Source organism: Achroia grisella, unplaced genomic scaffold (assembly GCF_030625045.1).
Source record: "Achroia grisella isolate CSIRO2021 unplaced genomic scaffold, CSIRO_AGI_Agris_v1 utg640, whole genome shotgun sequence".
NCBI classification, from domain to species: Eukaryota; Metazoa; Arthropoda; class Insecta; order Lepidoptera; family Pyralidae; genus Achroia; species Achroia grisella.
In genome coordinates this window covers 3,600,746-3,613,994 of record NW_026712977.1, presented here as the reverse complement: position 1 = coordinate 3,613,994, position 13,249 = coordinate 3,600,746, and the positions used below count along the sequence as shown (strand labels likewise).

General features: G+C 34.2%; 1 protein-coding gene across 6 annotated transcripts in view; it reads left to right on the top strand.

Annotated features, from left to right (window-relative positions):
• LOC131849359 (disco-interacting protein 2) overlaps positions 1–11,076 on the top strand; it is a 110,989-nt gene extending 99,913 nt beyond the window's left edge. For 4 of the 6 annotated variants that reach the window (XM_059199425.1, XM_059199423.1, XM_059199422.1 and 1 more), the window contains 7 exons: positions 2,201–2,370; positions 2,874–3,077; positions 3,320–3,541; positions 3,649–3,857; positions 4,224–4,676; positions 4,754–6,366; positions 6,548–11,076. In XM_059199425.1, the coding sequence (XP_059055408.1) occupies positions 2,201–2,370; positions 2,874–3,077; positions 3,320–3,541; positions 3,649–3,857; positions 4,224–4,676; positions 4,754–6,366; positions 6,548–6,800 (3,124 nt within the window). In that variant the 3' untranslated portion in view covers positions 6,801–11,076. The remainder of the gene's footprint in view (positions 1–2,200; positions 2,371–2,873; positions 3,078–3,319; positions 3,542–3,648; positions 3,858–4,223; positions 4,677–4,753; positions 6,367–6,547) is intronic. The other 2 variants (XM_059199427.1, XM_059199424.1) reach the window with 1 other exon arrangement.
• Positions 11,077–13,249: the final 2,173 nt, after the last annotated feature.

Genomic DNA, 13,249 nt, shown 5'->3' with positions numbered 1-13,249 from the left:
TTAAGATTAATAATTGATAATAAATTAAGGAGAGAAATATTTGTCCTTATATTAATGAATTTGTCCCTTACAAAAACATCGTACAAACCCACTTAATATTACATTATTGGTAACATTTTGCAAATTCATAAAATAATTTGAAAAAATATATACATTTCGATAGCTAAAGTAGTTGAATAATTTTATAAACTATTATAATTATTTATATCAATATTAACGCCCTTCAGATATTCCAACCCTCCAATATGTGACACATCCTTTATTTCCGTGTTGTGACAGCCGTAGAATTGCAGGAAATAAGTCTCTGGTAGTGCCTACTTACGACTACATTTAGTGGAAATGTTTATTATGCGACGTGGTTCGACCGACAGATGACATTTTCAATTCTGTACAAGAATTGCAATGACATTTTTAAGTATTATATTTGATATTTTCACAATGAAAATTTTGGAACAGAAAGATGCCAATGTTTTTGTATATAGCTTAATAGAGCACATAGTCACTATTTTATATAATTGAATAATGTAAATACCTATTTTTTGTGTGAGACAAAGAGCCATACACCCCCAATTTCTTTCTTGCTTCGTAACATCTATGATTATTCTTTGATAGATTAGATCTATTAGTGGTTGTTCAATATATTGCACGCGGGAAATGGAGACTTAATTGAAATACGCTTGAATAGTCTAGACTATACAAGTAATTCGTGAAATGAAGAGGTCGTCGGCGCGCCCCCCGCCATATTGTAACTTTTCAGTCACCTGTAAATAGATGTATACTAGCTGTGCCCGCGGTTTCACCCGCGTTAAATTTGAGTATATACATTGAAATAAAAAATATAGCCTATATATTACTCTGATGCATAAGCTATATAGTATATGTAAAGTTTCATCAGAATCCGTTAAATAGTTTTTGCGTGAAAGAGTAACAAATATTCATAATCACAAACTTTCGCGTTTATAATATTATTAAGATAGTCACAAAGGAAATACCAAACCGGAAGCTGGCTTTCTGGGGATGGTATGAAAACTGAACAAATTTCCCCATAAATATAATTGATAAAAATATTAAATACTTCATTTCCACTGCGCAGTTACGTGATAAGTGTAATATGAAAAATTTTTAAATGTATTATTTAAACTTTATTGTCTTAATGAAAGTTATTTATCTTAATGAGAATTCAACGTGGTTTTCGGATCAGTATACCATTTACGTCAATACTTATATAAATAGAATATTAGACACTTATTGGATTCTGTGACTGTTATCAATATTAAACGATGTCAGTATTCACTTTATGTCGCCAAAAGGTTCCAAACGATGGTGTAGTGTAGACACCAATGAAATTTCTAACTTGAAAATTTTACCTTAAATTACATTCTATTTTGTTTGTTTCTCTGTAATCTCGGGCTGTTAATTATGTTCCATACTGTGTCTTTAATAGTAGTGAATTAGTTCCTGCCTGCAGGCGACAGAACGTACGAACTCTATTTAAAAGTAAATGTAAAACCGTTCTATAACAAACAATTTTAACTGCAGTTGAAAATGTACTAATGTTTTAAAGCAACTATTTCTAAACGCGCCAACCCTGACAATATACAACTCTGTGAAATCGCTTAAACTAAATAGAAAAGTATTACTAAGCTTTCAGAGTTTCCAACCAGATTTCATTTACGTGTGTTGCACGAAGTAGTTACAAATAGCTGTTGAAATGTTGTTAATGCTACGTACGGGAAAACTTTTAAAATGTAGCTGTGTAATCGTATTTTGCCACTAATCAACGCGTTTGCAGTTTCGATCGATTAGTTAGTGAAAATATTTGCTGCGAAGTAGTCTTAATATTGCATTTAAACTTAATATAAGTTATTATTTTTAATACATTTTTGGCTGATCTCTCACGTACCGACAACTAAGAATCGGTGTAAGAATATTATTCTAAAGTTAGATAATTGAATGCTACAGTGAGTGCGTTTCTAATAATATAAGTAATTAAAATATTATATAGTATATCTATAATTTGGATTGAATATAGACATAGTCTTCTCATTGTGATTACTCGTGGATAGACCCTTTGTTAATATTGTTAAGATTAAAAATATAATGTAATTTATCGAACAAAACTTTATTACAATAATTTCTTATATGCGACTTATTGCACTAGCTGAATATATAAATATACGTACGTTATTCATCTCTATAGAGCATCAATTGCAATCGTGAAGTCCCGTGACCTTCATTGGGGTTTGCTAGCAACCCGCGACCATAAGGAGATCTCGCTAGGTTCGCTCAGGATGCTGTTGGTCGCCGACGGTGCTAACCCGTGGTCTTTGTCATCATGTGACCAGTTTCTGTCCGTATTCCAAACTAAAGGTAAATCTTATTTCACTTTATAATCAACATCTATACGAATATATATAAGGCTAATTGTTTTTTGTTGTGTTTTTAATTTTCAGGACTAGGTTTTTAAGTATAAATATTAGTAAACATACGGAATAATGGTTTCCAAAGAAGCCTTTTATAAAAATAGTTTGAAATATTAATAAATATTCATACATTACTTTTAGTTATTGTTAATAACTAAAAGTTAATATATGACTTACAGATTACTCTACTACTACTACATAATCCAATAATTTGCAAAAATATCATTTTATTTTATACTCCCGTTGTAAAGGAAAAAATTGGTCTCATTTTTTCCATTATAGTATACATGTGTCTATACCCTCCATTACAGTATGATGCGCACGATTCTGCTGAAATCTGTTGGAGCAATCAGTTTATTATTAATCAATTAAATTTCGTACTCTGAAAATTTTAACACTTATCCGCCGCATTAATCTTTAGTCTGTCTCACTTCACCCTCGTTATGTCAGGTGTCCGTGGCGATGCGATCTGCCCCTGCGCTTGTAGTAGTGAATCTCTGACGGTCTGCGTAAGGCGCGCCGGTCGCGGCGGTTCCTCTGCTGGACGCGGTGTTCTCTCAATGTCAGGCCTATCTTATGGTGTAGTGAGAGTTGACGCTGAAAACTCCCTAACATCACTTACATTGCAAGACTGCGGACAAGTAATGCCTTCATGTGAGTATTGTTGCAACGGCTTTCTCCGGGACCAATCAAATATATCTACGTTTTCTGCTACTTCATATAGTAAGAGAATATGTATCCATTGCTGACGAAAGAAGCATTAAGTCTTGTTTTTTATATTTATTAATTTTCTAATTGAAAAGGTTTAATGGATAGTCCTATATCAATTTTGCCAGCAAAAAAATATTTTTTATAACTAGAAATCTCTTAAAAACGTACTACTCTTCTTCCAACAGGCGTCATAGTAGTAGTGAAAATGGAGGGTCCTGCCTTCCTATGTAAGACGGATGAGGTGGGTGAAATCTGTGTGCTCTCTGGTGCCACTGGTTCAGGATATTGGGGCCTTCCGGGTCTGACCAATACAGTATTCAGAGTTAGGCCTTTGGATTCTGATGGTGAGCCAATAGGCGAAGAACATTACGTTAGAAGCGGTTTGCTTGGTTTTTTGGGACCGGGCGGTAAGTTTTATATTTTCATATATCCAGTAATACTAAATATATAAAATTATTCATTACATTTATGGCAAAATGGAAATAGCATTATCAGATATTATTTTCCTCGTTAGGTTTGGTGTTTGTATGTGGATCCCGGGATGGTTTGATGACAGTAACAGGACGCAAACACAATATGGATGATATAATCGCTACGGTTCTAGCGGTGGAACCTATGAAGTTTATATACAGGGGACGTATAGCTGTGTTCTCAGTAAGGGTACTCCGTGATGAGAGGATCTGCATTGTGGCAGAACAAAGGCCCGATTGTGGGGAAGAAGAAGTGAGTGTGGTTTCTAGTCTAAGTTCTCTATTACAATTGCAACACTTGTTTATTGTATCTTAAATGTCCACATATAAACACATGTTCATTAAAACTTGAAGTAAATTTATTTTCTTCTTAAAAATATGCGGAAGAAAAAATTCTTCACAGTTAGCACTTTTCATATGTTGACATTCCTGAGGTCTTAGAATGATCCTGTAACATCAGAATTTACGCTAAATACTTAAACTTTTTTTTTCATTTTAGACCCTTGTATTATTCCGTTCTTGTCTATGACCATCATAGACAATTATAGTACTTACAATTCAGTCGGCAAGTGTCGGTGCCACTATAGGTTGAACCTAAAATGTATATTTTCTTCCACAGTCATTCCAATGGATGTCACGCGTGCTTCAAGCGGTCGATTCGATCCACCAAGTGGGCATCTACTGTCTTGCTCTCGTTCAGCCAAACTATTTACCCAAAACTCCACTGGGGGGTATACATTTGAGCGAGTGCAAAAGACGATTCTTAGAAGGCACATTGCATCCGGCGAATGTGCTTATGTGTCCTCACACATGTGTTACCAACCTACCAAAACCAAGGGAGATACATTCCGGTACTGTAATCGTAATTAGGAATTATTATTTAGAGCTGAGCGAATCGCGAGCTGTGCGCATTGTTACAGTCAAACTTTTTTGTACTATACATAACATACTTTTGTTTCTAGATGTGGGTCCAGCCTCTGTAATTGTTGGTAACCTGGTGCAGGGCAACCGCTTGGCTTCCGCTCAGGGTCGCGATATGGGATACACGGATGACTCTGATGCCGCTAGAAAAGTAAGGAAATTGTACATTACAACTCTCTAAAGTTATCGATTTTATGTAAGACTAATATAACCTATTACTTTTTGCAGTATCAGTTTATATCCCAAATTTTACGGTGGCGAGCTCAAAGCACGTCGGATCACGTCATATTTACATTGCTCAACTCAAAAGGGACCGTTTCCAAAGTGCTCACATGTGCCGAACTACACAAAAAAGCTGAAAGAATTGGCAACTTGCTCCTAGAGAAGGGACGAGTAAATACTGGAGATCACGTCGCCTTAATATTCCCTCCCGGCCTTGATCTCATATGTGCGTTCTATGGTTGTCTGTACGTCGGTGCAGTGCCAGTTACCATCCGTCCTCCTCACCCACAGAACCTGCATACCACGCTTCCGACAGTCAAAATGATCGTTGACGTGAGCAAAGCTACACTAATTCTCTCGAATCAATCTGTGATAAAGCTACTCCGTTCCAAAGAGGCAAGTAATGTGCTAGACAGCAAAGCGTGGCCCATCACGCTAGATACTGACGATATGCCTAAGAAAAAATTGCCTATTCTTTATAGAGCACCCACAGCAGAAATGCTCGCATATCTAGACTTCAGCGTATCCACTACTGGTATGCTCGCAGGCATAAAGATGTCACATGCGGCAGTCACTTCACTCTGCCGTTCCATGAAGATAGCGTGTGAACTTTACCCATCTCGCCATATTGCTCTTTGCCTGGACCCATACTGTGGCCTAGGGTTCGCCTTGTGGTGCTTAAGCAGCATTTATTCCGGCCACCATTCTATCCTAATTCCACCCTCTGAAGTAGAAATCAATCCGGGGTTGTGGCTTAGTGCCGTCTCTCAGTATAAAGTTCGTGACACGTTCTGTTCTTATGGAGTAATGGAACTGTGCACTAAAGGTTTAGGCAGCTCTGTCAATCAGCTCAAATCGAAAGGCATCAACTTAGCCTGCGTGAGAACTTGTGTAGTCGTCGCCGAAGAGCGACCTCGTATAAACTTGTCAAATTCGTTTTCTAAGTTGTTCTCGGCTCTTGGTCTAAGCCCAAGAGCCGTTTCCACATCTTTTGGATGTCGCGTGAACATTGCTATTTGCCTACAAGGCGCTTCTAGTCCCGAACCATCTACGGTATACGTTGATCTTCGTGCATTGCGGAACGATCGCGTCTCGCTGGTCGAACGCGGCAGCCCTCATTCACTTTGCCTAATGGAATCAGGGAAGCTTCTGCCCGGAGTAAAAGTCATAACGGCCAATCCTGAAACAAAGGGTCAATGTGGAGACTCACATCTGGGAGAGATATGGGTGCAGTCACCTCATAATGCGAGCGGATATTTCACTATATACGGTGACGAGAGTGACTACGCTGACCATTTTAGTGCTCAATTAGTTACGGGAAACACAGGGGAGGTGTACGCAAGAACGGGTTATCTCGGGTTTTTGAGGAGGACTGAGATAAGTACGACGGCTTCGAGTAGTGACGACACGTCGCTGATGTTGCGAGACAGTGATACTGAATCGCTGGCATCTGCTTGCGGTAGCACTAGTGGGCTGTGTGGCGGTGACACGCACGATACACATGACGCAGTGTTCGTGGTAGGGGCACTCGATGAGACCATCATGCTGCGCGGCATGAGATACCATCCCATTGATATTGAGAATTCAGTGATGAGGTGCCACAAGAAAATCGCAGAATGGTAAGTGAACTTTTTTTATTTACCTAAATTGGTAAACAAGCTGAGGAAATAACACTTACGTTGTATTTTAGATTAAAGACTATTGAACTCACAGTGATCACAGGTTTTCCACTGATGGTTCCGCTGAAACTGATTTGGAAATCAGTTCAGAAAGACTACATGTAACAATTTCCTTCCACAGCGCCGTTTTCACTTGGACGAATTTACTAGTGGTGGTTGTAGAGTTGGACGGTAACGACAGCGAAGCCCTCAACTTAGTACCACTTGTCACCAATACGGTTTTGGAGGAACACCACCTAATCGTTGGCGTGGTCGTCGTGGTGGATCCGGGCGTCGTGCCAATCAACTCTCGTGGTGAGAAACAACGTATGCACCTCCGCGACGGTTTCCTATCAGACCAAATAGATGCCATTTATATAGCTTACAACATGTAATCAGGTTTTGAACTAGCGCACAATATCTAACGTGACCCGTGGACATGGAATGTACAGTCGTCAGCAATAACTGAAGGCACAGTTGGCCTTTGTTCACATATTAAACCGTAATCGCTGACTGTACAAAGTAGATCTCAATTAAATGTAGTACAGATCGAGTAAAACAGTGTGCTGCACTAAACACGAATGTTTTATATTGTAGGGTCAGTATATACTTTCTAGTTATTAGTCATCATCGATTAATTTGTATCTTTAATCTATATATTTCCAATGCTATATAATCTCCATGCGTGTGATCATAATATACACGCGCAGATACATTCGAGACGAACAGTTGGAAATAGTTTTAAGACTGTGAAAGCTAATATTTTATTTCTAAGCGTAATATAGACATCGTTTTCTAATCGAAATTAATCTGCACATTTTGACTCGTTCCACAATTGAGACAAGACTGACTTAAGAATCAAGGTATATTGATTTAACATTAAGGACCCATGTTTCAAAATTAGCATGTGGATGGGTCGGTCAGTTCGCGTTAGACATTGACAAAGGAGATCACCAAAATGTTTAGTATTTTACACTAATTATAACTATTATAATAAATATGAAGATTATGTAACATTTCCGTAAAATGAAAACGCACAGATATATTTCAATATTTAATCGGCCGACTTAACTGGGCACCACGCTTAGTTCGTTAAATCACGCCCTCGTTTTCTAATCTGAATATTTAAATTTCCATATGCTTCTATGAGGAAATGTATAATTAAAATATTTTCTGGCTACAAAACCTAAATTAAAGAAAGTTAATGTGACTTTTGCAATGACTGCTGTTGGATTATTATTTTTATTACATAATCAGTAATATATACCAACTTGAATTTGAATAGGATTAAATAAAGTATAGAATTCGCGCCGATGCGGTGATCGAGGTCCGTGAGTTAACTGAAATAAATACATTAAATAACCATTTTTTTTTCTATTTAATTTGCTATTCTACATATTAATTTCATAGGTATACAGTATACAATTATTAATGAGATTTACTATAATTTGGCGTTTTACTTGATAACTTTATTTTCTTACGTCTACATTAATTTAGTGTCAAATCATTAGTCACATTGCTATATGATCACAGTAATCTCTTGGCTTCGGCCCGTCGACGAAGTATAACGTGTTTTATAATATAAATCAAGTAATTTCTATGCTAGTATATATAAATGTATTACATCGGTAATTTAATATAGTGTTAGTGTTTATAATTATCGGTGATTAATGGTATGCATTTAATGTCTTAGTTTTTGTTCCATACGGTCGACAATAAATATTGGGCAGGCTCCGTTCACTGATCTATGTGTGTGTAATATGCCAATAGTGATCTTGAATGTATTCTATTTGACGGGAACGTCTTATTGAACGCGTAGGTCAAACATTCTTATGTTCTTACATTGATTATTGTTTTAAATAAAATCCCACCACGAACGAATAGACGTTCATAATCTTATATCTATTAATAAAAAAGAATATAACGGTTTAAAAAAAACCACATACCCCGCCTTGCTCTCGTAGAGTAGTCAGAAATTAAAGATCGCCAGTTGTTCAACAGATCCATTCTACTCGGTGTATTCATCGTATGTATTATTATCAACAATTTTTATTCATACTGGAAAAGAAATATGTCAATGCCAATTACAATAGTTTATTTGAGATCAGTGCTCAAAAAAATTGTTTGATCAGAAAAACAAAACAAATATTTATCTTTAAAAATGTTCACTTTTACGTTAAAATGCACTTAAATTAATTTTGATCATGCGAGTCTCTACTATGTCTCTACACGCTTACAATACTAGGCTTACCTCAAAATCTCAGTTCCTGTTAACATTTTTCACTTTTCACATTAAGCAGTTATCGTGATCACAACAAAGGAGGTGGTCATAACCTCATTTGTTATTTGTTTGTTCCTCATCCCTTGATAATAAATCGCAAGATATTGCTAGTGTTGCGGTATAGACCGTAAGACTAATAATGTCTATTTTTTACTGTTAATATTTTTGATATTCACATTTAGACATGATGATACACATTTCCGAATAATAATTTAAAATGTTATCATGTGACAATCATGCAAGTTGGCTTTATAAACAATTCAAATCAACACAATTATAGTGAGGGTATAGTGGTTTTCGAAAATGTACAAAGTAAATGAGATGAAAAAATGACATAGACACAGAATATCACCTCACGATACAGGAGTAATTCTCTTGTGTGTCATCTATATGTAATAAAAAGTTATTCTCCAGCGTACTTGTTTCAAAATGGATGATACGATTTTTGGAATAACTAATACCAGTATGGACCTTCATAATGTCATTTTGCATGATGTCTATGTTTTTATTTCTAACTAAAAATTTGGGAGGTAAGTATGCGGTTACAAGCAGCAGGTACTCGAAAGGTAGGTAGGTAAGCGATCACAATGTTATAATATTTTAGTGATTAGCAAAATTCTCCGTCGAGACTTCTAGGTCTTTTCTATTGATATATTTGTGCTAAATAAATAAAATTGCTGCAAAATGTTCAACGATATCGACTTGTACTAAATAGGCAGTAATTCTAATTATTATAATGGTAACACTTAATATAAATGCTACATTTTTAAAATGTTAATTTTTATTAGGTTATTGCTTTATACTGCCATATTAAAAAGTATTTGAAAAATACAAAATTAACTATCTACATTGATTCATGGTAATAAGTGTAACTAAATATGATTTGACCATGTTTATTGTTGTGTAAAATATTTGCTTTGACATTTAGGTAGTGACATTTTATTTCAATATTATAATCCTTATTTACAGACGTAGTTAATAATTTTATTGTGTTACATCTTGGATAATTATATTTAATGAATACATACTAGTAGTCCAAATCATAAAATACATGGCAGGATTGTTTTCTTTTTGCTTGAAAGTTGGGAAATGTATCTATAGTCAAATTATTGAGTATTTGTCAGGATTCTTTACCTCGTCAGCTAGTGTCAATTACAACTTTGTTGATACAGCCTTAATTAAAAAATATAATTTTTTCCAGTACATCTATACGAGATCTTGTAATATTAATTAATATTACAAGATCTCGTGTGATCGACAGTGTGTATAAATATTATCTATGCTGTAATATTCATTTATTGTATTTTCACAAGTAGCTCAAAAAATATATTAAAAGTATAATATGTTAATATAATTTACAAGTATATTAAAAGCAAAAACTTGCCAAAAAGTTACTAAAGTCATAGAGAGGCAAGTACATTATGAAAACAAGTAATATATAGTATCAGTGTAACTTAATAAATTGCAGTCATATCTAAATTGGTGATTCATCGTTTGATGATGTATCAACTTGATACGTCATCACACAAATATACTCAATAATTCGGTAATAGATAATTTGCCATCGGTATCACTTATATATTATTGGGATAAAAAGAATATGTACAACGTAATTGGTTAGTCGGAATTATATCGATCGAATATCAGTGAATCGATTTCATTTGGTACTGTGATTTTATGTTAAATGCCACCAATCATATTTTTTCTTTGTATTTCGGGCACAGATTATATTGATATTGTTTAAATATATTTAATTTTATGAATTAATGATATATAACCGATTACGATGTACTTGGTGCATATTGAAATGTATTGAAATAAGTAATATACAAACATTATGAATTCGATACATAGTGCGAGTTCAACGCTTATATTATATGATTTCATTCCAATAAGCTTATTAATTACAATTACAATAGGCGTAAAGAAATTATCTGATTAAATTTATTTGTCAACTATTTAGATTCTATTATTTTATTGATAGTATTTCTTTTTGTAATTATTTATTGCTAAATTGTAAATATATTTTTTGTTATTTAATTTTACGTTAAATGATTTCTGTATTCTAGCTTTTAAAATGTTGTTTTGACTATAATGAATAAATAAGAAATGTATTGACTAGCTGATTTTTGTACTAAATCAGAGAATCCTTTAGTTTGCGAAATATAACCTATATAATTTTCGTGGTTATTACAAAGTGTAGTCATGTTAATGAATAAGTGTAAAAGTAGATAACTCAGTTCAATGAACAAACTTATATTAATTTGTAATATTTCATTATTGTAACTTAGCATATTGGTTTTGTAAAGTTGGCAGTAAACAACTTGAATAAAATTTATAATCACTCTTGCACAGATGCCGATATTGTTACTGGGCAGGTTACGTGCCATTGAAATCATATTTAAGTTATTTGCTGTTATCTATACAAAACATGTTTATTTTATGTACAGTTCGCAACAAAAGTGTCTGCATCGTATTAGCATTAGTTTGTGCTGATCGAGATGATTATACTTTTATTGGTTACTGCGCATAATCTATAGATACAGAAGATACTCTTGTTTGCACTATTATTAACCTAACTCGATTATTTCAATGCGATATACATACAAATCGCACTTTCATATATTATGTTTTAATCGACTGTATTTCATTCTAAGGGAGATTACTCAATAGCATATATTTAGTATTAATACATTTTTATCTCAAATATATCTTGACATGTTAAATGTGTAGTTGTTGGTAGTATTTTAATGTTCAAAAATAAATGTCATTTGATGTTCTCAAGTTCTGAAAATTAATGTTAATTGATGTTTAAATATTCTCAAAATAAAAATAACTCTAATATATAATCTGTCTGATTCAATATTTAACGATATAATAAAATCTACATGTTCAAATTGTTGTTTATTTTTTTTTATACCATATTGTTACTTAAATAGAAACGTCTACGACTATTTGAATAAAATAGACTAAAACGGCCTACACACGACATTAAAATCAGGGACAATATCGGAAAATGTAGGGAAGCAACCTAAATCACTTCCTAGATAGCCTCTATGTAGGGAAATCAGAGCCAATTTCTTAGGGTTGCCACTCATTATCAAGTTCAGACTAGACGGTCCGTGCCGACAACGCCGTTCGATTGTCGCAGTCCTACGCACGGCACGCATCGCCCTCTAGATATTTTTATTCCCATTGAATTTACTTTTTGTTTTATTCCATAGTTATACTACTATGGCTTAGTTATACTACTACTGATTAAATTAATAATGCCATCGATTTTAATAGTCTACGCAGTCGCATTACTTTTTTCGTAATTTTGGACCCGACGATCCGTGCCGAAAAAAACCGTACGATGTGCGTATTGGTCTTTTTGGAAATGTGCCAATCGAAAAGTATCACGGACGCGGTCCGTCCGTTTTGAACCTAATAATGTGAACCTACCCTTATAGTAGCCTTCACGCAAACTATTTTACCATCGCCACAACTGCTCCATTGTTGCCCCAATTTTATTGTCGTGAGTGTTACTGTTACAATATTTGTCTTTTTATTGTTACTACAGTTTTTGTTATTAAGTAGGTATTATATTTTTATATTATTATATTGGCCGTTGAATAAATTAATTAGGAAATTAGTACATCCATAAAAGCCATTCACTTTAAGGGTATGCGCAGCGACATTATATTTTCCGGAAATAGTAAATATCTGCGTAGTTATTATTTCTGGCGCCTGTTATGGGAACGAATGACTGTGTATGACTTTGCCAGAGTACGTATAGTTTACCTAAAAAGTAGCCTCATCTGCGCAGACTCTTAGAAGTATTTGCCAAACGGCATTACATATGTCACTATACTATAACTCCAGCTCAATTGTTCTTAAGAAAATTATAATCTATTCTAAAAAGCTCAAATTTGATAAATTTTAATCAATAATTAATTATTTAAACTACTGTAATTGTATAATCTCCTTTAGAATTATAAGTCTAATTATGTAAGTCGCACAAAATTATTGACTGAAGAATTAAATTTGTATTCAGCAAAATATTGTAACACTATTGTAAAGACTCTGCGAAAAGGGTCAAACAGACAGTAACCGCTTGATCGATTTGTGATTTATTTTTTGAAATAATAAACAATTATGGTTTTAAACATTTATTTATTTCTAAACATCGAGATTTTTGAATGAACAAACATTATAATCATTGAAACGTCTACTTTAATAACAAACTACATTGTTTTCTACACACATTTTATATTATAATACTATGCCTGATGGCAAACATTTAAACGCACAATACATCAATAAGAGAAGGAATATATTCTAAATGAATCCCTACACCAAACTGCCTAGCCGCTTTAGTGATACTTGACTAAATCCAATTGGGCAATAACTTTATTCTTTGCTAACGTGTCAGTGACACTATCATACAGTTACTAAAGCGGCTAGTCAGCGTAGCAAGAGACTATCAGATTACAATTATTGCCTATAATTGGCATTACACTAAACTACAATAATCAACGAATACTTGAATATAATGTAAGTATACCATCAACGCACCTATGT